The following is a 27,678-nucleotide window of genomic DNA, read 5'->3' on the forward strand; positions in this document are numbered from 1 at the left end:
CAGCACCTCGGCTGGAGCTCTGCCTAGCAAAGGACAATTTCTTCCAGCGACTCCTTCTCCCCCCAAAACCCCCCTGTGCAGGGTTATTCTAGCTGTTCTGATGCCAGTGAAAGAACCCTACTGTGCTGCATCAAGGGGAGACTGTCTCTACACACCCGCCCATACAGCCTGCCTGAAAAGCCCCATGGGGCAGGGCCTGTCTTCCTTCACTTGGTACAGCACCAAGCAGTCAGCACCCCGATGACAGCAGGAACTAGGCCACGAACAGATAATCTTGCTAGACAATTCCCTTTAACACCCTATCACCACCCCTTTCCCAATGCCAGTTACTGGATGAAACCTTCTTTTAGGCTCACATTGACGCAGAGATCGGGGGTCTTTAGGTCTAATTCCCTACAGCCATTTCCTGAAGGAGACAAGCGACAGACTGCCACTTAAAAAAAACCCTGCAAATCTTTTTAATATATAAACAAGTCTCTGAAATGGAAAGATGCAATTAGGCATGGAAATAGTCCTCAATGAGCAGAAATGAGCTGCCTTGCTATGGAGGAAATTGATTTATTTGACCATTTTATGTGCATTTGAAAATTGCATCCTGAGCATGTGCCTCGGTAGTAAAATGCATATTATACTCTTCATTCCCCAGAATGGCTCTAAACCAGCACAGAAAAACAGGCCAGGAAAACAAGGAACTAGAGGGGGGTGGAAATAAGGAAGTTACCTGGCACTGTAGAAACAGTACGCACTAACGTAACTGAGGTCTGGATCATACCACCACGCGGGGACAGAGGTAAGGTGGGGGTATTCAATGTTTGCACTGTGGTGGCTCACTGAGCCCCCACGTGAGATCAGGCCCCCACTGCGCTAGGTGCTGTACACACACAGTAAGAAACAGTCCCTGCCCTGCAGACTACCAGCTGAACAGGCAACGCAGAGAGGGGAGGAAAAACAGAAGCACGGAGAGAACTGACTTGCCGAAGGTCATGCAGCAGGTCAGTGGCAGGGCTGAAAATAGAACCAGTATCTCTAGGCTGAATGCTGAATCATGTAACATTAACACTGTATGCATCTTGTCATAGCAAGCCAGAATAGCTTCCACCTTCCCAGCCACATTCAGTCACTGGGGTGTAGATCCACGTATGCTCCAGTGACATGGAAAGGACGTGTCCTGGGACTGTAGCCCAGACCTCTCAACGTTCACTGCAGCAGATGGTTGAAAGCGAAACTTCAAGGACAGAGGAACGTACTGCACAGCATGCAGCCAGCTACACAGGAACAACGGGCTAGTTCTTCGCCTGTGCGTTTTAAAGAACCTTAGAGCCCAAAGGGAGCTGGCTTGCTTCTGTTTAGCACTGGGGCCATTTCTTTGGCAAGAAGCCCTCTTCCCACCCCTAAAACAAAGGATAACACTCCGGTATCTCTCGCCAGCACCTTCTACTCCCAAGCGCTTACAGGGCTGCAATTCTTCACCATCCCCTAAGCACGTGCAGCCGTGTCTGGAGTGGGAAAGCACCAACAGCGGTCGCGCCAGTCAGCTGGAGGAACAGGAATTCTATTCTGCTCCCTAAACTTCCCCTGGGACACTCTCCGAACAAGCTGCTGTGAAATCGAACCACAGCCAAGGGGTGGGTTCCCCTCTCATTCCCAGGAACAGCAGCTCAGCACCCCCCACACACACCTCACGGAGACATCAGCTTTGTACAATGTAATGGAGAGCACGACCAGACGTATTTTCAGCACTTCTTCCAGTAGCAACTGGGTTTTCCTTGGTCTGAGTCTGCTCGGCCCATGAGGCCCAACAAGATGGCAGCTCTAGCCAGCTGGTCTGCAGGTTGCTCCAACAAGCAATTTCTAAATCCTGATCCAGTTTCTTACCTTCTTTCCAATGAGCTTTTTCCGCAGGAACTCCCGGGCTTCAAACATGTATGGAATGTCATAGAGCGGGCGCAGCTTCCGGTTCTTGTCCTGCAACGAAGAGGAAAACCCAAATAAGCCTGGTAGCAGCGAAAAGTGAAGGTGCAGCCAGCCAATCAGTGCACTGCATAGGAGGCCCTGAGCAGCAGAAGGGACTCACCCAGACAGCAGCACAGAGTACAGGAGGAGAGGCTGTCCCCTTGGGCTCTAGTGTATTGGATCCTTCAAGGCTTCTCTGGATCATAAAGGCTTGACTACACAGTGAATTTAACCAGACTAGCTACTGAGCAAGCACTAATCCAGAATAATCTCCCCATGTGGACACACGATTCTGGAATAATTACTGCACTTCCAAAGTGGAGCAATTCTGGACTAAAGTGATGGTATTCCAGAGTACAGAGTGTCTACATAGGGAGCTATTCTGGGCAATTTTATCATGTAGACAAGCCCCAAGAAGCAGATTTGAGGGATCAAAATTTACCCTCATCCTCTCTTCACCCCTCCAGCCAGCATATGACTGTCCCCAGCAGCACTTCTTCCAGTTCAGTCTTAAAGTTTCCCACACAACAGAGACACCTCCCCCATCCACTAAGAGACTGCTCTTCAGCCTGGCCTATCTTCTTATCAGGAGGTTATTCTCGATACTCAGCCTCCGCTTGCCTTTGCTCAGTTTTGTCCCATTCTGCCTAATTCCAGCCCCTCTTGCCTTACCCCCCCAGATCACATCGACCACCCTTCAATCATTGCTTAGCCAGGTTGGTGGCCGGTAGCTTCCTCATTAACAGGTCTTCTCCAGAGACACGAGCCTCCCATTTCACACCCACACATGCAGTGCCCGTTGCTGGTCAACACTCCGAGACCCTGCAAGAGGCACTTCCGCGTGGCGATGCCCACTGCAAGAGGCTGGAACAGGAATGAATGGCGATGCACCATGGCATCATCTGAGGCCGCCAGCCCGCCAAAGCCCCATCAGTCCTGGCAGCTAACCAGGGGCCACCCTTAGGCCTCTACCCGCATCAGACTCAGAGGCCGGCACTAGCAGCCACAGAGCTCCTTGCCTTTTGGAGCAGCCTCCCAACCGAACAGCAGGTTCCACTGGTTTCTCAGGAGAACTCAACAGCAGCTCAGTGATTAAAAAAAAGGGGGGGGGGGGGGCTCGGTTTTATCGCAGGAACCCACTGAATCGTGCAAATTTTCACACTCATTTGCAAGGCTGGAGCCCACTACATCCAGGCTTTATAGCCCGGCATGTCTCAGCTCCAGGTTACACAGCACCCCGAGCATTTCCTACAGGAGGGGGAAGGAATCAGAAGGCCTCTCATTAAGAAGCCTTTGCACACAGCACCTTCATTCCCACCCATACTGTTTTCACCTCCCCACCAAAACACTAAAAAGGGCTCCTTAATTAAGGTAACCTGGCAAGCTCAGGGCACGTCCTCCACTCTCACAGGCTCTGGTGGAAAAGCTGCTCGCTAGGCAAGCTCATTATCGGCTAGTGATTAATAGCACTCGTGGGATGCGACACCAATGACAGGGAATCGCAGGGCATCTCACTGCATACCAGTTACCGCTGTCTACCAGCTGCTTAAGGCATCTTGTGGTGATAAAGACCCTTCAAAGAGCAAGAGGAAAAAAAGTTTCCAGCAGAAATAGCTGCCATGCAGTCAGAGCGGGAGGGGCAACAGGGAGTTTCAATAAGGGGAAAGCGACAAATCTGGCAAATGCATCGGCAAGGCTAGTAAGCAGCGAATGGCAGGGAAGTACTACTAATGCCCCCTTGCAACTGGACCTGGAGAAGTCCAGGGAGTGAATGAGAGAGTACATGGACTTTGCTGTGAGAGCTACTCTCACAAACTCGTCTCAGCTCCCAGTGGGCAAAACCTCCACTGACAGAACCCCACCAACATCGAGTCATGGACAGGCTCAGAAGTGGGGGGTCAGGGAGAGTGCATGGCCCTCAGTTCTAGAGGGGGTCTCCCCCCTCAACCCACAGCTTAAAAGCCAGCTGGTGGGGACGCTTGCATTGGAACTGGCCACACCAGCCACCTTAAGGCTAGAAGGGACCATTATGATCATCTAGTCAGAGGAAGAGGGGTCCAGTCTCTGCTCCACCCCAGTCTTCCTGGGACCCCTCAGGCAAGTCACCATGTGCCCCAAGCCTCAGTGACCATGTGGAAAACAGGGTAAGAGCATGGCCCTGCCTCACAGGGATGTTGAGGGGATAAATACAGTACGGAGTGTGAAGCGCTCAGATACGACAGCGATGGGCCAGACAACCTGACAGGCCACCGAGACCACTGTCTGCTATGCTGGCCACTACCGTCTCCTTGTACTCCCGTCTGTATCTATCCATTGCCTCTCATCTTGGGTGGACTGTAAGCTCTGTGGGGAAGGGGCTGTCTGCGTACCGCCCCCAGCACAATGGGGTCCTGCCCATGACTGGGGCGCTGAGGTGCTATGGTAATATAAATAAAAATAAAGCTTTCCTGATCTACCCAGCACAGAATCGCACCCAGGGATTCCTGCAGGAGGAAGGATTACTGGGGGTTCAAGACCAGAGCTGTGCCTAGGAGGGCCCAATACTACCCACCAGCACCAGAATCACCTGGAAACATTAATGGGTAAACCAGCAGTTCTCAAACTTGATCACTTGATCATTACCTGGCCAATGCCAGGTGCCCCACTCCCTCTGGGGCACCTGGCATTGGCCACTGTCAGAGGACAGGATACTGGGCTAGATGGACCTTTGGTCTGACCCAGTACGGCCGTTCTTATGGGGGTCAGGACCCCATTTCCATGGGCTCATCAGGGCCAGCATTAGACTTGCTGGGACCCATGGCTGAAGCACAAGCTCCATCCTGACTCAGGGCAACGGGGCTCAGGCTGCAGCCCCATGTCCCCCCACGTGCGGCGACAGGGCGCGGGCTCTCCCCCCCATGCCATGTAGTAACTCTGTTAGCGGGGGGGTTGCAGTGCAATTCAGTTTGAAAACCCCTGGGGTAAACCAATGCAGCTCCCTATTACAGCCATTAGAGCGCCTTAGGTTCAGTCTGCTCAGGACGTGATCCCTGCTGCAGACTTCCCCTCACACTCAGAATTGTGGCTACTTTGCATCAGAAACTTGTTTAAGACAATGTAAACGAATGGGTGCGGTTTGGGAGGCTGGAGCCTGCCCACCTTGGAATTACAGCAAACCTCCAACTCGATGGAAAAGAACTATTCCGTCGTCTATTTCATCCTAGAACATACAACCCAGATGCAGGCCTCTGACCTCCCTAAGTCTGCAATCTACAGCGGATGCCAGCTCATTAACAAGGATTTTCTTTTGCAGCCCGAGGAATTGACATTAAACACCAGAGAATGTCTCACCCAACAGAAGACGCAACCCCAGGAGCAAAATCTTTAGGATCTGAGCCTCGACGGCTGGCTCAACAACTGCTCAGCACTTGCTGAGGAAAGTCAAATGCATGGACTGAAACAGGCCAAAGTAGAAACAGAGGCAGAGGTTGAAACAAATGTCAAGGAAATGAGGAGTTACTTGGTCGATCCAGTCGTGCCCACAGCTCCTCCGTAAGACTGTGCAATCACCCCACTCCTCCCATTGCTGTTGCCTGCCACCCTCACGTGTGTGTCTGGGTTCCAGCCCCCAGCGTTACACTCACAGCAAGTAAGGCAGCGTCCTGGGCTCTGGGATTCATGGAGCGGTATTGCTCCCTAGGACAGTGGTAACGGGCTACAGCAGTGAATGTAATACATGCTATCTAGGAACGAAGGGCAGAGACTAGGTGGTCTCCAGTAACCAATACAGGCTGGGAACAGTCTCTAGCAGCTGGAAATCAGAGCTCTTGGGATTTATTCCTGACTCCACCCTACCCTTGGACCAGTCACTTCTCTCACTGGGTCCCCAGAGCCCAAACCTTTCCCTTCAAGTCTCAGTACAAGAGTTACCCGCTCTCCTAGGCTCCTTTGGGGAAAGGTGGGAGGGAAGGAGGATGAGTGGACGGCACAGTATAGGCAGAGCCTCAGTTTCTTGGGGGGGGGGGGGGGGGGGAAGAGAGACACCATAAGGGGGAATCTAGGAGGGTTTTGGTCTGTGAGCATTGGTCCAGTTCGCTACCATGTGGTTTTGTTGCTACAGACTTTATGCCATGGGATGGGCACATTGCAGCAAGTCTAACTAGAGCGCTGTACTGCTGGGCTAGCCCATCTCTCTGCACTCTGGTGTCCAACAGGCACTGGCTGGGCTGCAGCATGGGGGTATCTGCATTTAGGCCTCAAGCTGTAGGGTCCGAGTAGGAGCTCCAGTGTGGGACAGGCATCTCCAGGTCCTCACATGGGCCAATGCTCAGAGCAGCAGCAAACTGCCAGAACATCAGTCGTGTCCAGCCCTCAGCTGGGGTGGGAGGGAATCCCAAAATTAAAGCAGTCTCATGTGATTCCAGCCACCAGAAGCAGCCTGGTAATGGGGTAACTCCAGAAGAATCCACTCCCCCTTAATCAGCTGTGGTTTGCCAACCCTAATTCTGAGCACAAGACTGGTGCAAACTGCCGGCATCCTCACTCTGTGCACGGATGCTGCCCCAGGGCCCTCTGCTCTTCTGGGCAATGCTCCAACCCTCTGCCCAGAGATGCCAGCACCAAGGGGGTGGGTGGCTGCTTGGGGGGGAGGTTGGGTGGCACTGGCTGAGGGACAGATGTCCATGCCAAGGCACATCAAGCTCAAGTACTTTCTGTTTATGAAGCTACTTGCAGAGGCAGACCGGGACTTTCTTTTACACATGAAGGTCTTACAGTAAAAACCACACTGATGTTTACAAATAGGGACATTTCATAACCCCCAGCAACGCACGACTGTGATCGACTGTGACCCAGATTCAATTGTTCTATTGTTCTGCCCCTGAAGTTCAAGCTCCTACGTGAGAAGACTCTCACTTCACTCATCCTGCCGGGACAGGTCTGTTAAGGTGGATTGGCACCCGCCTGCCCCCTCTGCTGGGGAAGCAAGCTGCTGCTCCTTGCCCATGCCTGCCAATGTCATCAGCTCTGAGCGAATACAAGCTGCAGCCTTCTCACAGCAACCCATTGCCAAGAGCTTCCCCCAGAGCTAAAGGCAACATATTGCAGGAACAAGGCTCCCTCTGGCTGGCTTCCAGTCCCTTCATGGCTTGGAACATCTTCCACACACTGTCCAGCAGTGAGCTGCACGGCCATGCTGCATTGAAACGCCTAGATATGCATGCTATAGAACATGCACAGGGCGGCAGGCTTCACCTCCCCCGCCCCCCACAATAAGCTGCTACTGCCTCCCCCACCACACACAGCTCTTCTGACAGAGTCACTGTCACATGGGCATGGGCTTTCGATGGGTGTCTAACTCCGCCCTCAGGTCAGCAGCCCCATCAGGAGTTTGAGGCTGTAACAGAAGAGACAGGCCCCTCCTAACTTCAGTACCAGGCAAACTGGTTGAAACTTAACAGAATTATCAGGCAGAGAGATGAACACAATTTGATGGGGGAAGAGTCAACATGGCTTTTGAAAAAGGAAATGCCTCACCAATCTATTAAATTTCCTTAAGGGGGGGGGGGGGGAGGTCAACAAACATGTGGACAAGGGTGACTCAGTGGATATAGTGTACTTGGACTTTCAGAATGCCTTTGACAAGGGCCTTCCATGTGAGACCTTAAGCAAAGTAAGCAGTCACAGGATAAAAGGGAGGGTCCTCTCAGGAATCAGTAACAAGCTAAAAGATAGCATTTATTCCTACTCTGTTTCCTATTTTCACAGTGGAGAGAGGTAAATAGTCAAGTCCCCCAAGGATCTGTAATCGGACTATTACTGTTCAACATATTCATAAACGATCTGGGAAAGGGGCGAATGGTGAAGTGGCAAAGTTTGCAGAGGATACAAAATTATTCAAGATAGTTAAATCCAAAGCTGACTGCAAAGAGTTCCAAAGGGATCTCGCTAAAATGGGTGACTGGGCAACAAACTGGCAGATGTAATTCGATGTTGATAAATACGAAGTAATGCATATTGGAAAACATAATCCCAACTATACAAAGCCCATCACTTTGTATAAATTAGCTCTTACCACTCCAGAAAGATTTTGGAGTCCTCATGGCTAGTTCTCTGAAAACATCCATTCAATGTGCAGCAGCAGTCAACAAAGCAAACAGAACGTTGGGAACCGTTAGGAAAGGGATAGACAAAAAAATACCACAACTACACAAATCCATGGCACACCATGCCTCAAATACTGCATGCAGTTCTGGTCACTCCAGCTCAAAAAAAGCTATATCAGAATTGGAAAAAGTACAGAGCAGGGCGACAAATCTGATTAGCGGCGTGGAATAGCTTCCACAAGAGGAGAGTGTAAAAAGATTAGGAATGTTCATCTTAGAAAAGAGACAACAGAGGGGATAGGACGGAGGGAATGGCTTAGAGAACATGTAAGGAAATGTTATTTACCTCTTCACACAAACCAAGAGTCACCCAATGACATTAACAGGCAGCAGGTTTAGTACAAACAGAAGGAAGTATTTCTTCACACAATAGTCAACCTGTGGAACTCGTTGTCAGGGGATGTTGTGAAGGCCAAAGGTATAACTGGGTTCCAAAAGAATTAGATAAGTTCCTGGGGGATAGGTCCAGCAATGGCTATTAGCCAGGATGCTCATGGATGCAACCCCATGTTCTGGGTTTCCCTAAGCCTCTGACTACCAGATGCTGGGACTGGATAGCAGGGGATGGATCACTCGCTAAATTGCCCTGTTCTGTTCACTTCATCTGAAGCACCTGGCACTAGACATGGACGGAAGACAGGATACAGAGCTAGATGGACCATTGGTCCAACACAGAGCAGCCATTCTTACATTTTGTTCTTCTCTTACAGGAAAGGGTAGGCCACAGCAGAGGTTCTCAAGAGCCGGTTGTGCAGCCATATAGTGCTCCCCCTAACAAGGGCATATGGATTATACCGTTCAGTAGAAAATGAAGACCGCACCAGAAACCACAGTTGTGTAGTGCCATGACAACATGGCCTCCCATCTCACAATGTGGGGTGGGAGAATGGCGGGGGACTGCTAGCAAGCATCGCTTCCTTCCAGCCCCATGGCCATAGGAGGAAGGAAGAAGCAGGGCATGTCTTGAGACAGAGCGGTTTCCTCCCAGCAAGGCCACAGAGCAGAGGAAGGGGGCCTAGACTGGATGTAATGAGCACCCAACTGATGGAAAGTTCCTCACTGACCAGCAAGGCTTGGGAGCAGAGGTGACCTTTTAAACAATGGAACCCATGGCAACAGTATTCAGAACTGCTGGCCACATCATCCGGCTGGGTGATGCAAGATATCAACACAAAGGTCACATTTGCATTTCTAGGGCTCTATCAAAGCACCTTACAGAACAATACCCAAACTGGGGCCATTTTGCAGCCTGTGGAAACGCAGCCACCTCTGAGGTGGAATGCAGCAGCTGTTCACTTCCTACCCTTGGGTATCACACAGCATTGCCGTGCACTTTTGGACACCGTGCTCAGTTTACAGCTGCAAGAGGGACGCAGAGCAACGGATTTACCCGCGCCAGAATTGGGTCTGACCTCATGCCCAACGCACCAACCCTTGAAGGAAGTGTCATGGGATTTGCACCGGAGGTGAAGAACTCTGGCTAACGTCTCATCCATAAGCCCGTTCCCGCAGCAGAGGAGCATGTCCCAGCATGATTCGGGGAGTCTGTTCAGTACTGACTCAGAGGGAAGAGGGCCAATTACTGAAGCTCCACCATCACTTCCTGCTGGCTCTCTTTGGAGCTCTCCCAAGAACCAGCCATGCTGAGCTGGCAAGACCAAACTGAGTTACCAGGCAAGGGGAGGCAGCTAGAAAAATCCTCCCAATTGCAGCAGCTCAGAGCTGCAATTTTATATGCACATTCCCACCAGGAATCGAGCCCAGCTCCCTGGGCCAGGAGGCAGCGGCTGCACAAGCAGATTCCACCTTCCCTGGTGCATTTCATTCACTCCTGGTGCCCGCTAAAGTGATTTTTTGACAACCTTAGTGGTTCACTGCACAGTCATAGTTACTAATATTTGCTGGTGACTTGCCAATATTTGAACAGTTCCACTGTAGCAAAAAAAAGGAAGAAAAGAACCAAAGCAAATGTAGGCACTTCATCTCTTTGCAGGGACTCTGCCCGTTATCTCTAGCACACAGCCTTCGATTCCATTCTGCAAAAACTCACAAAATTAAACCACCATTTCCATGAGCATCATGTAAAAAGGGATTCTCTTTAGAGACTGCTCTTCTACTCAATTACACCTTCAATCAGACAGACCATTTCAAAAAGCATTTGCCATTGCTTGCAAGGATACTATTAGCAAAAAAAGGAACCAAACATTAGCTTTTAACTGTATGGATTTCAGCAGCAACTGAAGTGTTTGAAGACTCACAAGACTCAAAAGCCATTATGAGTAGCAAGCCATGTGGTGCTCTCTTTCTCTCTAAAAGAATTTTGCAGCTATAGCAAAAAGCAGCAGCGATGTCCTTTATGAACCTAAACGCCACAGGAAAACAGTCAGGGTTATTGGGGGGAAAACAAGCTACTCTGCTAGGAGCAAAGAATGCTCCATGGCAGAGATAAGACTTCAAGAAGTGAGACTCCTACCAGCCACCTCCCAACCCCACAGCTGAGAATTTTGACTGCAGAGTGCTAACAAAATTCGAGCCAGCACACTGGTTGGAATTCTTGCACAGAAATCGTTGGAGGTGGCACACTCGTTCTGCCTTAGAGAAGGCTGATCAGACTGCCCGGAACACCGAGCCCAGCTGGAGACACCTCAGTCCCGTTGGCACTCAACCCGGGTGCTCAAATACCACTAGAGACAAAGTGAAGGGGACGCGGAGCTGAAGTGATGAAGTGGAAGGACTGACTTATTTAGGAAGACAGAAGAGGAGAGAGCTCAGCTAGGCACCTAGGGAGCATCAAGTGCTGCTGAGCCGCAGCGTTGACAAGAAGTAAATTAAGAACAGTGAAAGAAGTAGATTCTGTTCCCATTCTCATGGGGTTCAGTATCTTATGATGCTTAGAGGTTCTCTATTTCCCCACCACACCCTACTTTCTTCTCCGCTTCGACCAGCAGGGAGGTTTTGCATCTGACAGACTGTTCCACAGGTAAGGACCAAGTGCAGAAAGGCCTGGGCCTCCAGCTCCCCAGATTTTCAAACTCTGGTTATAGAAGAGAAACCCCGACAATCGCAGGGAACTCAGAACATGGAGTGGTCCCCCTTATGGGCAGGTCAGTCCATGGCATGCACAGAGCACTGGCGCCATGCATTCTCAGCAGTGAGCCCTGCTCACAAAGAAAACTCCTGCACATCGGACCAGCTGGGGTTTGATTGGTCTTGTCTGCCTGGCAACAATCCAACACCTGCCGTAGTCTGATCATTGGAGGGCAGATGCTGGGAGCAGCTAAGAGCCTGGCTAGCTCCTCCAAGCACTCCCCTCTTCCTGCTGGCATCCCTGCCACCTTGCCCAGGCTGAGCCATAGCCAGGTCTTCAACCAAGCGCTCCTCTTGCTAGCACCAGTGTCTGAGTGGGGGAAATGCAGCCGGCCACCATGCCTGCAGAGCAATGGCACAGGCCGCGTCCCCTGGGGCACTGAAACATGGGCAGGGCCCCGGCGAACAGGCTGCAGCTCCTGGAGGGATGAGCTGGGCGTGACCGCCTCCATCTGTGACTGCCACAAAGCAGCACGGGTCCCAGGAACGGGAATAAGCACAGAGCAAGGCGGTGGCAGCAATCGCAGGCTGCCAGCCGGAGGGCAGAACCTTGCTCCTCTTAAGAGACGTGCCTGTGGAGGCTGGGCACAGAGCCAATACAGCCAGCTGCCTCATCCTGTGGGATGGAGGTGTTTTGGCCAATAATGCTGGTGGACAGTCATCAAGCAGACACCTCCCAAGTCCTTCTCTGAGTGGGAGGACGTCGGCCCGTAGCGTGTGGCCATCCTAACACAGCCGGGACGAAGATTTCTCCGAGGGCCCCGGGCGATGCCACTGATCAGCTATGGAAGGGGAAGCGAACGGCACCGTGTGTCACACCACTAGGTGAGCGTCTTGCAACAGGGTACAGATCACCTGGGCTTGGAGCAGGAGTGACCTGACCACAGGGTCACAAACCAAGAGCTTTGCTTTGGCTGCTTTATGCCACAAGGGAAGTGCAAAACTCAGGTAAGGGAGACAACAAATCCACGTCCCCAGCAATCAGGCACCCAGGTCGAGGGCGTTATCAGGTAAAACATGACGGATGGAACTCATCTGGTTGGGCTGAAGCCACACACCCTAGAAACAACACCAAGTGCTCAGTAGGCACTCTCTGTGCCTAGCACATTGGGGCCCAGTCCTGGACTGGAGACTCTAGGCACTGCTGCTATACACACATCTAGTAATGAAGACCCAACACGGAAATCAGGAATAGAATGAACTTGTCCAGTGTTTGAAAGGGGCGGGGGCCAGAGCACAAACCCAGAGGACACTGAGAAGCGCCTCTCTGCTGCCGAAGCGAGGGAACCTAAGGGAAGAATAAATTGAAAAGAATGAGATAAGGCAAGAGCAGCAGGAAATGAAGGAAATGAATCAGATGGGAGAGAGAGTGAACAAAGACGCAACAGCGATTTCACTCCACGTTTTTCCATAATGAATGAGCCTTTGATATGGTTTATTATTTCCTAGGCAGGCTGCACCCTCTGTGCCTCTCCCTCCCCACATCCCAGCTCGCATCTCATTCAGAACTTCTGCACACGCCCAAGGCCTGGGGCTCCTTTGGGCAAGATGAGAAGAGGGGCTGGGAGTCAGGACCACAACTGTGATGGCTACAGATGTACCTAGAAAAGCCAGCACCCCGAGACCCAACAGGACACTACTACCTCGCCACTTTCCCCCCCCCCCCCTTGGGGCGCTAAGCGCTGGGCACTCAAGGACATGATGCCGGGGAGGGGTGGGGGAATTAGTTCCATAGCTCCTGCTGGTTGGTTTGTCAAGGTTTTTGAGCATTTGTTCACTCGCTGGGACTTGCATTGGCCTTCTCCCACTCTCCACTCCTGTTAAACCTGAGGCACAGGAGACAGCCAATCCCATCCAGATCAGTGGGCCGTGGTTAAAACCAATGACTGCCATCGTGCGAGGTCTCTTTTTGCTAAACCAACTAAATCTACTACAAATATCTATGCCAGGAAACTGGCTCTTGTTTCTTGCTCAAGCAGTGAATCTGATGCCACCTGCAAATGCCAGGCCAAGAGAATCTAGGACAAACAATTGGTGCTTCACGTTACCTAGCAAAATAAATGGCTCTCTCTTTTTTAAGATGCTTTTAAAATAAGAAAGCAACAGCCGCTTTGACACCACATGAAACCAGACACAAAAACAGGCAGGGTGAAAAGGGTCTTCAAGGAAGACGGGAGGGCTGCAGAGTCCTTTGTTCTGGAATGGCTAATCTATACAGATATTAAACTGACACAATTTGCTGAATGAAAGACACTTAATGTGCAGCTCAAATGAGCAAATGAAAGCAAGAAGGAGAAAAATAATTAGTGTTGCCAGACAAACCTCGCTTTACCCCTCCAACCCTTTTCAAGCTCAGGCATAAACAAATCTTTTGCACAGAAGGGAAAATTTCTGCTTTCAAAAAAGACAATTTCCAAATATGAAACCAGAACTAATGGAGATCTGAATGCAGGCTCCTCTGAATGGAGAACGGGAGTGACTGTAGGAGTCTCCAAGAGAATGGCACATGCCACTCTATTCCCTTCCAGAGTTTGAGTCTGGTCAACTGGATCCAAACCTGCAATTTCATAACTAACCAGCTGGCCCCATGTCACGGAGTATTGGGGGACTCAGGGCCCTGCACCCCCGGCTTCCTGCAATTCGCCATGACTCTCAGCCAGCCAGTAAAGCAGAAGGTTTATTTGGATGACAGGAATACAGTCCAAGACAGGTCTTGCAGGCACAGACAACAGGGACCCCCTCCGTTAGGTCCATCTTGGGGTCCCAGGGCATCCGAGCCCAGCCCCCCTTGGGAGGTCAGAGCCATCTCTGCCTCCCAGCCATCTCTCCAGCCTGCTTCCCGCACTCTGCCTTCAGCGACCCCTCCCACAGCCTTTGTTCAGTTTCCTGGGCCCCGGAGTCACCTGACCTCCAACCCCTTCCTGGGTTCTCATGTTACAAGCTCAGGTATGTTCCCTTGGGCAGACTCCCATCCCCCGATGCAGACCATCCTAGTCACACTCCCCTGTCAGCATTCACACACCCCAGCAAGAACAGTCCCAGTTCGTCACACCCCAAAAAAGTTTTCTAGCAATGGAGAGGGACCCTCCCCCCCCCCCCCAGGCTAAACACAGTCAATATATTCAGATAAGACATTTGCATTATTTGAAATACAGGCTACTAGCCAGATGAAAGCCTTCCAGTGCAGTGCACTGCCACATTCCCCACAGCGCTGGAGGCGATATGAAAATCTGACTCTCTCCGTCTCATGGACTGCAAGCAATGCAGACAGCCCAATTCACAGGGTAAACCCTTTTGCATGAGGGGACGACACATTATGCACGCGTTCCTCCCTCTCCTCGGAGGTGGAAGGAGAGCGGCGAGAATGTAAGCGTTTCCATTATTTAGCTGGTGCCAAAATAATGTTCAACCCCATGCCAGATCTCTAGTCAAGCCACACGATAAATCCTGCAGCGCTTCAGAATGAATCTGAATTATGCTGTTGCAAGGCATGAAGTCTTCTCCCAGATGCTGCTTACTCGCCTTGCCAGCCTCGGTGCTCCAAGGTCTAAAACAGGCTACCAGTGCCACATTTTATCCTCCAAATCCAAGGGACTTTCGGGCTGTATTTAAAAATGCACTCAATTCGCCTCTTCCCGCGGTGGCATTCCGGGGGCACTCTCGTTTTAACCCTGTGGAGCAGAGATGACTAACTTCTGTGTCACAGTCCAGCGCCATAAATCAGTGAATTACAGGAACATCCATCACCTCGCTGAAACTTTGGGCAGAGCTAGCAAATGAAGTCAATGGAACAACAAATAGCCCAGACAGCCTTCTGATACAGTACACTGCTTGCATTGCAATTTCAGAGCCGCTTCGCCCCTCGCTTTCCCTTTCCACTGCACAGGCGAAACAGGACGGCAAGGGTTTAACATTGATTGTCCTGCTAGCAAGAGGGCGGAGGTCGCTACTGAGAAGCGGAGAGATTGTCTAATTTTAGGCGCTATACCCCATGTTCAGTCTGCATAACAGCACAGCAAAGCTGCTGGCGGTTATTGAGAACTGGGAGGCGGAGGTCAGGAGATTGGCACTTTCACACTTGGGCACAGCGGACTGTCCCCAGAATTCCACTTTTGGGAACGCATGCACTGAATGTTTCCACAGGATCCCGCTGCCCTGCACATGGCCCCAGATATGGCCAAACGGAAAAGAAAAACCCATTTACTGATCGCCCTTTGGTGCCAAATATTTATTTTTTTTAATGTATACCGTGACCTCTGTGTGCATCATGCACTACAGCAGACCCTGCCCTGAACATTTTATAGCCAGGTGACCCCTGCTTTTCAGTTAATCCCAATGGGTTTCCAACTCCAAATTTTTATGAGGATGAAATGTCCCCGTGGCATTTTTTATTTTTGGCCAAGAAAAGCGATTAAATGACATTTTGCCAGAAGCAGACATTAGTGACAGTGTCACATCATAAGGCAGCAAGGTCCAGCGGACAGAGAGTCAGGGGACTGGAGTCTAGTGTATAGATTGCAAACTCCTTGAGGCAGGGTCTTTGCACCAGTGCTGAGCATGTCGTAAGCATTCAGCCAACTCTGAAAGTTCTTCACACAATGCAGTTCTTCACACAGTGCACAGGCAACCTGTGGAACTCCTTGCCAGAGGAGGTTGTGAAGGCTAGGACTATAACAGGGTTTAAAAGAGAACTGGATAAATTTATGGAGGTTAAGTCCATTAATGGGTATTAGCCAGGATGGGTAAGGAATGGTGTCCCTAGCCTCTGTCAGAGGATGGAGATGGATGGTAGGAGAGAGATCACTTGATCATTGCCTATTAGGTTCACTCCCTCTGGGGCACCTGGCATTGGCCACTGTCGGTAGACAGGATACTGGGCTGGATGGACCTGTGGTCTGACCCAGTATGGCCAGTTTATGTTCTAAAATCTCTTCTAGCCCATCATGCCTAGACGTGCGATCACAGAGGCTGCACGCTATCAGAGGCACCAGATCAAGGTTCTGCATCATCAAAGCCCCACAGAGCACGTTATCGCAGCAAGGTAACCCTTCTCAGAGCTTCCAGAGAGGCCAGTCCTGTATTTCACTGACTCGCTCAGCCTTGGGGCTCTACATCAGACCTTTAAGCGCATGGAGACCATTGGTAATTTCATAGCAGCCTGAGACCCTGCAGCTTTTGAAGAGCCTCTCAAAATATGCAGCACAGAATTAATGCGGACGCTTCCCGCCACGTCTCTTTAGTTATTGCACCAAGCCCGTCGGACGTCCTGCTCTGGAAGAGCACGTGGCTGTATCCGAGATCATCCCCACTCGAACCAAAGCTAAATACGTTTCTTTTTTGGCTGGCTGCTCCCTTGCAGGCCTGTCAAGGTACAGGAAGCACAGAGCATGTCACCAACCCCTCCCACTGCTTCAGCTGAAGCTTTCCACTTCGCTGTAATAAACTGTTTAAGATGCCACATCAGTGACCGTTTCTGTGCAGATGTGATCAGACTCTTTTCAACTACTGTATGTTTCCACATGTAATCGATTCCCCTTTCACTTGCCTGCGGAGTCTGCCTAGGTATTTATCTGTCGCCACTCAGATACTTGCACGTCCCTCATCAAAGCGTCTCTGCACCTCCAATCGTTAATGGATTTTAGCCTGCAATGTAGGAAGTGGCATCCCTGTTTTACAGAGAGAGGAAGGGGGGGCGGTACAGGGTAGATTCAAATGACTTGCCCCTCATCACACAGGAAATGTTGCTAAACCAGGAATTGAACAGTCTTCTGAATCCCAGGCCAGTGCCCTATTCACTAGAGCATCCTTCCTACCAACCACCATCTATACGCCTTCACGGACTCAAGTCTCCCATTTTGAACCCTGCTTTCATCCCAGCACAGAGCTGGGTATTTTCCCTCACCTCCGAGGGCTGCATTATTGTAGGCACCAACTCTTGCGTGGGAATACACATTCGGAACGCAGGCTCTCGCTACTTAAGCTAAACTGATTTTAGTCTTCCTCGGAAATGAGCTTGCAATTAAGTCTGAAAAGAACTTATTGTCCGAGGATCTTTATGAAATCCAAACAAGTTCACAGTTTAAAGTGTCAAGGTAAATATCACTTCGACCCTTGTCTTGCACTCCACATATTCAAAGCACTCCACAAACACTAATTAATCCTCATGAACCAACTCCAAATCTATTGCTTATTTAAGTGTTCATCTGGCATAGGCGGTTACAGTCTACATCCCACTGAGCACAAGGTTTGAGGAGGAGAATGAAAAAAAGAAGTGTGATCTTGTGTGGATGTTAAGCGGAAACGTAAGCCCTAACTCTCCCACCCAGGCCAGCACAGCCTGGGGCTCCAAGATGCCAGTGCCAATTAAGGTGAACAGAAAAGTGATCAGATAAAGCCTGTCCTCCATTAGTTATCAAATAAATAACCCTTGCTAAGCTAAGAAACATGCAAGCAGGGAGATCACAGCAGCTTTATCCACTTCGCAGGCGACGGGATAAGATGTGCTTCCAGAGGGGTCACTATTCCAAGAAACGAATCCAGCCACACGGCTGCTTTATTACTTGTCTGTACAGCGCCACAGCACAAAAGGGTTGCTGGGACCCTTGCATTGCAAAGTCTCTGCTCAAGCTAAGAAAGGGATTTAGGGTAAACTTTCCACTGAGCTACTGTTTGGTGGGGCAAACGATCATTCCTGGCATTTGATTAGCGATTGAGTTATGGTTCTTAAGAACATTTTCATTGCCTGGAGAAGTGGAAACCCTCTCTGGAGCTAGAAGTGAAATGATGAAAAGCCTCTTAAAAGCAGCTGCAGCCGTTATGGAAAAAGAAACAATTCAAACCTTTGCCTTAAAAGAAAATCATCTCCAAAGCCATGCACACCTCCATTCAATTTATGCTCGGATCAGAGTTCAGCAGCTATACGTAGCCAAGCCTGGACAAGGTGCCAGGTCTGCCTTATGGCCTAGCTACACAGGTACACACGCCGCACCCAGCCGAGCAGGAAGGAGTCGTGTATTCATCAGAACTAATAACTGTCTAACACAGCGTCCGGAGAGCTTCCTTCCAGATGTCAGTCCCGTGCTGATCTCCAAAGAGTTTCACGAGGCGAGACAGAAAAGTCCAATTAGCACGCACAGGAGCAGAAGGTAGAGTAAAGAAAGGAATCCTGGGACCCAACCGCCCAGCCTTTGCAGGATGTCTCTAAAAAAAACCCACACAAACACAAGCCTTTTGTAATGCCCAGAACAACTAAAACTCAATGATCTGTGCCAAGAGTAAGATAATAGAAACATTTAAGTGTCCAGTACATATTGCCCTTAAACACTATCCTGTCAGCCGCCATTAAATACCGCTTTGCTAGCCTATAAAAATGATATTTCATATCAGAGGGAAATGCACAGCGGATCATTCTGGGAAGCCGTTCAAGAATTTGGACACACATTTGAGGTTCTGCAAATAAACATTAAAAATCAATATAACCGCAAGGATGCTAACTAAATTCTATGACTATCAAACATCTCACAATTATAGTCACATGCAAAGATGTTGCTTTTTTTAAATTACTTTTTAGCCCAAGAGCTTGAATGGCAAAAGCTTCCCTGACAGCCACCCTGACATTCCAGCTCACTGAAGGTTACGTCTCAGCGTTCCTCATCTCCCCTCCTACTTCTCCAACATACCAAGCCTTGGGGACACGTCATCTTCAAGGTCAGCAACTTGTTCTGGCCTTGGGATGGTGTTTCGGGCATCATATTGGTGTCCATCTCTGATAAGATGTCAGGCGAGCCAAGATAGTAACAGATATTTACTCAAATCCCAGCATCCCTCCTGAACCACGCGATCTTCCAAATCAGTTACCGAGGCCCAGATGTGTTATTTAAAACAAAGAACTGAACGAGCAAGAGAAAGCCAGCAGCCCGGGCTATTTTATTACATCCCCATTAAAGGAGCAGCTAGGCACTGGCTGTTTGCTGCACATGGATTTTCTGTAGGTCACGGACCAAACAAAATGAGGGCAGAAGTGAAAGGAACTTCATGGACAGTAGCAACGTAAGTTACCTCCACAGCACAAACCCCACACGTCACCTTGTCCTATAACCGTATCTCGAGGGGGGAGGGGAGGGGTGCGGTGCAGAGAACCAAGTCCCCAAGCAGAGGGCAATTCTGGAGGCCTCTTGTGTTTTGGGTAAGAGCCAAAGGAGCTATAAACAAGGCAAAAGGTGCAACCCTTGGACTGTACCCACCACGCTCTTGGCCTATTCACAGCGCTTCCATTAGGAGGAACTCTCAACTGCTGAATGCCGCTCCTAACATCTGTCGGCACTCCGTGTGATACCATTGGGCTACGGCTGTGTCACTCACCAATAGCCCCCGTGCCCTTTGGGTAACGATTGTTCATCTCTAATAAAGCTTTCAGCTCTGAAAAGGCTGAAGGAGGGGGGGGGGGGATTGAAGAGGTTAGGCAACAGCTGTCAGACTTCGTTTCTGTAACAGCGGACACATCTGGCTTGCAGCCTCGTGGGAATTCTACCCGTAGCTCTAGATATCCAAACGTAAAGGGGTGCCATCACCAACAGCCCCGTTATCTCACGAGGCTCGGATGAAGGACATTACATAATCCGCACACACCGATTTGCTTCTCACACACTTGCATAGGGGCTTTCCCCCAGCTGGGGAGGAGAAAAGCAGTTACCCACTACAAAAACAATAAAAGCTACATTTAATTTAAGGTGCACAGTGGGAGGGGTAAAATATTTCATTAGCTGGAAGGGTCAATAGGTTTATTTTCTAGAGATAGTTGGGGGGTGGAAATTCTTAAGGCCTCCCTCCAGGGAAGCAGAGGCAGAGAACTGTGAACGAGAAATCAATAGCGATGTATTGTTTCCTGGCAGGCCAGCAGAAGGATCCATGCTCGGGAACCAGAAAAACAAGTGGGCTTTTTATTTAAAATGAACATGGAACATCTTGCAAGTGGGTCGAGGCCAAAGCTGCCTGAGGCTGTAAAAAAGCAGTTGTGGAACCCAGAGCCACAGACCGTCTCTTCCAGTCTCTGCAGAGAGGCATTAAGTGCCGGGATCCAGGAGTGCTCCCACCCCCCTCCTTCCTCCTCAAACAACACGCGTACAACTTTAAATACTTAATAGGCTGATTGAATTATGGCTCTCTTGTCAAATTAAAATCATTACACTGTACAGTAGCCAATTAAAGTCTATTTTCAGCAAACTAACAACCCATATCTGCCACGAAGGATTGTAACCTACGACAGAGTTTTAAATAGAAAATGCTTTCACTTCTCAAGCTGCCTAAAGACACCCTTCTCTCCAGCCAGCATGAGCCGCCGAGGGGCTAGTCTCTCCAGCGGTGCCTCTCTTCCGAGCTGGCGGTACAGCGATCCAGCTTGCTTTCTGATCTGCGTGCAATGCAGGTAAATACTGCAGCCCTAGGCTACTCACTCTACAAGTTGTGCACTTTCAGACCATTTGTCTTTACACTTCAATTGCACCTAATGAAAGCCCCTGCTCTCCAGGTTACAATCCCTTTTTAATTAACTTTCCCCTCTAGAGAATAAAGGGAACTTCAGCCACAATCACCATCAGCCAAGTGAGCTGGGTTATCAGGTGTGTATGCAAACAGTCATTCAAACCACCACACCCAGTCCACCACTGCCCTAAGAAAAACAGGCAAACAAGGGGTATTAGCAGAGGGACAGGCAGTGCGAGAGCATATGGCGCTTCTTAGACCCCACTTGGGCTGGGGAATCGACTGGCTGGAAGGGGGGAACAGCCCAGTGGGGTGGGACAATAGAAAGCATGAAAGTTTTACAAGCGGTGGCTATAGGTGCTTCTAGTGGCAGCATACCACAGGTCTACTGCCCACGCCCACCTTTTGCCAGTCTAGCCTAGACTAACTCGCATGGCACTGTCTTACACCACAGAGCTCCCAGCATGATGGGGTCAAACTTGACTGCATTACAGTGGCACCCCCAGGCCCTAGCGTGGCTCACGCCCTCCTTGGGTGGGACCTGGGGAGCAAACCAGAGGAATCTCAAGCTCACAGGAAGGAGCTGCTTCCCCACGGTGCAGGGCTCAGGAGGCAGCAGATACTATCAGAGCAGAGGGGAAGATCTGGTTCTAGTTGCAGTGGGTGGTGCCCCAGAAAACATTATGGCTTTAGGATGCTGCAAGGGAAAAACGGTTACCTACTGTCGCGGACTGTGGGGGACTCAGGGCCCTGTACCCCCGGCTTCCTGCGATTCACCGTGACTCTCAACCAGCCAGTAAAGCGGAAGGTTTATTGGATAACAGGAACACAGTCTACAGCAGAGCTTGTAGATACAACCAGGACCCCCCAATCAAGTCCTCTTGGGGAGTGCAGGGAGCTTAGACCCCAGCTTGGATTCCCTGCATTGCACCTTCCAGCCCAAAACTGAAAACTCCCAAAAAATCACTCTAGCCCCTTTCTCCCGCCTCCCCTCTGCTCCTCCTCTCCTTTGTTCAGTCTCCCGGGGAGAAGGTGTCACCTCTCCCACCCCCCTTCCTGGCTCAGGTTACAGCTCAGGTAACTCAATGCAACTCCCAAGCTACATTCCCAGGTCAAATCCGCCCTGCTCCCTGCGCCATCACACCTACCCCTCATAACTGATGCTCAAGATGTGTTGCTCATGCCCCTTCCAAGACCCACCCACCTACCCCTCTGTCAGGGCACTCCGGCAAGAAGGAACTGAGGAGGTGGCAGGTCGGCAGGGACCTATAGACAGCGCCATGAAGGCACGACTCCAGGGGGCTCCACAGCTGACCCGACGGGTACTGCTGGGATAAACCTTCTGACGACTGTGCACGCGGCACGCACACCCCTACTTCGAATCAACATGAGCAACACATCTCAAAGCAGTTATAAAGGTTGGTAACCGTGTTTTCTTCCTCAAGTGCTCGCGCGTGCAACTCCCAAGCATCTCCTAGGAGGGGTCTGAGCTCAGCGGGGCGCAGACTGCAGCATCATCTCTGGCCTCTGCAATCGGAATGAAGAGTTGTGTAGATTTCCAAAACAGCCTTATTCTTTCAATGTGAAAGGCTAACGCTCGCCTGACATCCAGGGAGTGGAGCATTCACTCCCAGTTGCTAGCATGCGGCTTGGGAAAGAACACTGGGAGAAATAGGTCCTGGTTCACATAGAATTGCGAAACTACCTTAGGGAGAAAAGCCATGTGTGGCCACAATTGCACCTTGTCCTTATAGAAGACAGTATATGGGGGCTCAGAGGTCAAGGCCTTAAGCTCAGACACCCTCCTGGCTGAAGTTATAGACACGAGGAATGCTACATTCCAGGAAAGAGACAAGAGAGCATGTTGCTAGGGGCTCAAAGGAAGGACTCATCAGTCTTGAAAACACCAGGTTGAGATCCCATGGAGGGACTAGTATCAGAGGGGTAGACATGTTAGTCTGGATCTGTAAAAAGCAGCAAAGAGTCCTGTGGCACCTTAAAGACTAACAGATGGGGGGGGGGGGGGGGACTAACTGTCTTACTTGAGGGTACAGTCTGTCTAGACCTTTGAGGAAGCAGCCAATCATGGGGTTAGCAAAAACAGACCAGCCGGCCAAACTGGGATGGAAAAACCAAGATATCGTCATCAATAAAGGTGCACCTGGCTGCTGACAGGCCCTGATGTTTCAGGTGTAATAAATAGTCCAGGATAAAGGGAATAGACTAGATAATAGAGGTAAAGGGTGGAGTGTCCTTTTGTAATGGCCAAATAGAGAACCTCTTCCACTTAGCCAAATAAATGGCCCTAGTGGATGGTTTCCGGCTGCCAAGGAGAACCTCCCTAACAAAGTCTGAGCTCCAAGGGGTTCAGCCACAGAGTTTCCATGCCATGAGGTGGAGAGACTCTAGATTGGGATGTTGGAGGCAGCCATGATCCTGCATGATCAACTCCAGAACCAGGGGCAGGGTTATGGGCGTGTCCGCTGACAGGTCTAGGAATGTGGCGCACCAGTGTTGACGTGCCCATGCTGGTGCTACTAAGATCATTGATGCTCCCTCTCTTCTGACCTTTAGCAGGACCTGGTGTATGGGTAGGAAGGGCAGGAATGCATACAGCAGGTGCCCCTTCCAAGAGAGAAGAAAAGCATCCACAAGCGAGGCTGGGCTGTGATTCAGGAAGGAACAGAACTGCTAACACATCCTGTCGGGTCTCGCTGCGAACAAGTCTACTGGGGAAAATCCCAACGTTGGAAGATGTTGATCGCAACATCTGGCCAGATGGACCCCTCCTGATTGTGAAAGGACCTGCTGAGATGATTGGCCAGCTCATTCTGGGAGCCCCGAGGTACAATGCCTCTAGATGCATTGAGTGGGCAATGCAGAAGTCCCACAGTTTGAGAGCTTCCTGGCAGAGGAGAGGAGCGAGCACCACCTTGTCTGTCTGCAATAACGTGCTCTGTGGTGCTTTGATGATGCAGAACCTTGATCTGTTGTATTGTAGTCAATACCAATATACATCTGCCCTCCAGATAGGTTTGGAACATCTGGCAAGCAAGGCAAACGGCTCTTCGTTCGCTGGTATTGATGGGCAGCGAAAGTTCTGCCTGAGACCAGAGACCTTGAGCCCCGAGTCTTCCTTAGGTGAGCTCCCCATCCCGTCGCCGGCACATCTGTGACTAGAGACAGCAAGGGCTGGGGCCTGGAGAAGGGTACTCCTGCACATGCTTCTTGTGGAAGGTACGGAGCTTCTCTGCGGTGTCGGTGCCTTCAGAGATGTCGTAGCTAGGAGGTCCCTGGCCACCTGGAACGTGTCCAGTGTGGATGGAAGCTCCAGCTCCACCGGACTCTCCTGCATGGGGGGGGAGTCCACCAGTACCAGACTCGACAGACCTCTCCGCAAGGCCAGAGTCGACAGTGCCGGCTTAGCCGGTGCAGGGGCTGAGTGTCCCGGTGTGGGACGCACTCCTCTAGCACTTTCGCGCTCTCCCGCTCTAATTGTGGGCCAACGCCCCCTCTTGGCGCTCTTCCGTTTCTTGCACGGCACCAGCAAGCGTGAGCGGCGCCGGGCAGCCATGGTGAAGGTCTTCAGTGCCGGGGAGTGGCAGTGCTCCCTCACACCAAGGCCGGTGAGCTCCGCACCGAAGTGCTGGGCTTCGGGTCCAAAACAGGCTCTGCCAGCTGGGATGCACAGCTGACTCCATGAGGAGTAGTTTTACCCTAAAGTCTCTTTCCTTTTTGATTCTTGGGCCAAAGCCTTTGCAGGTCTTGCATGTGTCGATCTGGAGGAACTCCCCCCAAGCACTTTAAGCAAGATTCACAGGGGTCTCCCCTAGGCCTGGGCTTCGGGCAGGACCCACAGTTTGAACCCTTGAGACTGAGGCATGCCCTGGTCCCAGGAAGGGTAGAACGCAGCGAGCGAAACCCCAACAAACTTATTTAACGCTATAAACTACTTGAAACACTATGTTTACAGGGACAAAGAAAAAGTACTAGGAGATCACTTGCCATAGCAAGAGAGAAGCAGCAGCTTCAAGACCGTCACGGGTGGTAAGAAGGAACTGAAGAAGCGGCAGGTACCTATAGACACCACCACGAAGGCGCGACTCCAGGGGGCTCCACAGCCAACTGACTGATACCACTAGGGAAAAACCTCCCAGCGATTGTGCACGTGGCGTGCGCACACCTACTTGGAATCGACTCGAGCAAGTACTCGAAGAAGAAAGGGAAGGGATTGAATGGGGTGCAGTGATGAGCCGAAGGGCCCTGAGCAGCTTCTGAAGGAGAAGAGATTGGAGAGGTCTGGTGAGAGATGGAAGAGGAGCCGGGCTCAGACAATTTAGAGAGCACTGCAGTCTCCAGGCAGCCATGTCTGAACCATGGGAACGTCACTGGGAGCGACACCCACTGGGCCGCAGGAGGTGAGCAGGGCCCTGATTCCAGTCGGCCCATCTGGTCGTCTCTCTTGGCACCAGAGCCCTGGCCAGAAGTTCCCTGCCAAGAGTCTCCATTGTCCAGGAGCCCAGAGGATCACTGCTCTTCTGCAAGATTCACAATCCCTCCGTGCTCCATGGCTGGCTTCCTTCCAGACAAAGCCCTTGGGAGCCCCTCAGTTCCCTGCCCCAGTTACCTAGAGGGACCACTGCTGTGTGCAGAAGACACTCCCTTTCCTTGGGATCTGAGCATGCTGACCCCACAGCACTCCCAGGCCCCAAATGCCCCTGGGCACTTAGCACTGACAGCTCCCCGGGCCATACAGGACCGGCAGAGACACAGCATTTCAGTATTGGAGCCAACAACCCTGGGCTCTACACCTGTCACCTTCGCTGGATCTTCACCACCTTGGGAAAGCGCGCCTTCCTTCGGAGCTGTTGGACTACTGAACACAAGGGGGCCAGTCTCCCTTTAACAGCATCATAAATCAGAGTCCTAGGCCCGGGTTACCTTTAAAAATTAAATCACCCTAGCTACATCACTCGGGGTGTGAAACTCCGCTCACTCCTAAAGGCAAGCCAGCCAAACCCCCAGCAGGGACACGGCTTCCATCCCCCCAGCTACTGGCTCTCAGAGAGATGAAAACACCCTTTCCATCCAAGTAGGACGCACGCACATTATAGCACTACAGCAGCGTAGGTGCAGCTGTAGCACTGTGCTGTAGACACTTGCTAGAGTGATGGAAGGGGTTTTCCCCACTGCTGTAGTAAATCTGCCCCTGGAAAAACAATAGCTAAGTCAACAGAAAAATTCTCCTAAACTTTTAGGTGCAGACCAGGCCTTAGTGTTTTATGTCCCACACACACACCGGCCATGTCCACACTTACAGCGCTGCAGCGGTACCGGTACAGCTGCGCTGCTGCAGTGCGTGTGGTGAAGACGCTCTATGCCGACGGGAAAGAGCTCTCCTGTGAGCATAAAAAAGCCACCCCCACGAGTGGCATAAGCTACATGGGTGGGAGAAGCTCGCCCGCCAACACAGCGCTGTGCCCATGAGCGCTTGTGTCAGCGTAACCAATGTTGCTCAGCGGGGTGGAACACTCATCCCCCGAGTGATGCAAGTTTTCCCACCCCAGGCGGTAGCGCAGACATAGCCTTAGTGCACTCTCCTATTAGGGGTTCTTTTCAAAGGCAGAAAAGAACCATGATCCAATTAAGATTAACAAGTGAATTAGCGAGAGGCTCTTAAGCACAGTTTCACCAGAAACTCGCTGAGACTCTACACAGATGCTGCTACAGGAGCAGTGACCAGAGTGGCTGCAGTCTGAATTTCCAGATGCCCAGAGAGTCCCACATTTACCTGGACGTATCAAACAGTGCAAAGGGACCAGATGGCAAATTGATAACGGGAGGGAGGCGCAGCCCCACGTGACGGGAACCTTGGGACACTGCGCTAGTTATGATGATCAGGCATGAGCTCAGTCCTGCCTCAAGGAGCCTGCAGACTCAGGGGGACCCGCATTTCTCCGGGGACTCGTTTCACGGGCAGAAAGCGCTTGGCTAGCCAGCGCAAGCAGCAGGTGAAAATTTAGGAAGAGTTCCTGTCCCCATGGCTCGTGTTTTTAATGCACAGCCCTCTCCATCATATCCAAGTACCCCCAGATCTTTCCTTTCACCTGACTTGCTCCCATGGCACCACCACGGGTGTGGTGTAAACAACTCCTCTCCACCACCCAGATAAGAGCACATGAACACACCTGCCCAGTGACCGCTTGGGGTTCAGCGACACCCCAGCCCCACAATGGGGTGAGAGGTTCTCTGGGAACACAGCATCCCCCTACAGTGAGAGGAGTTGTCATCTCAGAATAGCACCATGTTCATTTCACTCCTGCGTTACCATAGTCCACCGAGCGCAGGCTCCAAGACAACTGGGCAAACAGTCCCGCTCCCCTTACCCACAGAGCCATTTGTATCCGTGATGCTCTGGTGACAGCTGCATGGAAGAGTCTCCCCTACCCACAACCTCCCATGAGCCAGCACCAGACCCTCTGCTGGCTTCACCCAGCAGGCCTCACAAAAGCCTGATTTGGACAACCACCATTCCCAAAGACAACAGCCTGTGTCCGGCACGTCAGGCGCCTGCTCCACACTGGACAGCTGAAGGGACCAAAGACACACTGGCCCACGGGGCACCCGCCTGCCTGACCCACCTTCACCCCCCTAGAGCAGGCCTAACCCAGACACAGGGATGGCACTGGGCTTTCAAAGCTTGACATGCGTGTGGGAGGCAACTCGACCTCAGCCAACATGGAGCGTGGCTGTGCAATTCACAAGAGAATGGCACATTCTAGCTCCAGAGGCAGCACTGAGTTCCCCTTCATTGCTGAATGCAACATCAGCCCCGGCACTTGTCTGTAAAGCCCTGAATGGTCTGGCCCTGCAGGCCTTGGAGAACCACTTGTGTTCTAGCTCTGCAGAGACCACCAGCTGGGAGGCTCGAGCAGACAAGGTAAGGCAAAACACCTCCGTTGGAACTGATTGATTTAGCCGAGCCGCAGAACATCTACTTCCAGGCTGCAGGGCT

At 51.1% G+C, this 27,678-nt stretch overlaps 1 protein-coding gene across 1 annotated transcript in view; it reads right to left on the reverse strand.

Moving 5' to 3' along the window:
* The window catches only part of SND1 (staphylococcal nuclease and tudor domain containing 1), a 483,811-nt gene that overhangs the window by 322,178 nt on the left and 133,955 nt on the right, over nt 1–27,678 (reverse strand). Inside the window, exon 11 of the mRNA XM_054040282.1 lies at nt 1,876–1,965. Within this exon, the coding sequence (XP_053896257.1) occupies nt 1,876–1,965 (90 nt within the window). The remainder of the gene's footprint in view (nt 1–1,875; nt 1,966–27,678) is intronic.

This window comes from Malaclemys terrapin, chromosome 1 (assembly GCF_027887155.1).
Source record: "Malaclemys terrapin pileata isolate rMalTer1 chromosome 1, rMalTer1.hap1, whole genome shotgun sequence".
Taxonomy (NCBI): Eukaryota; Metazoa; Chordata; order Testudines; family Emydidae; genus Malaclemys; species Malaclemys terrapin.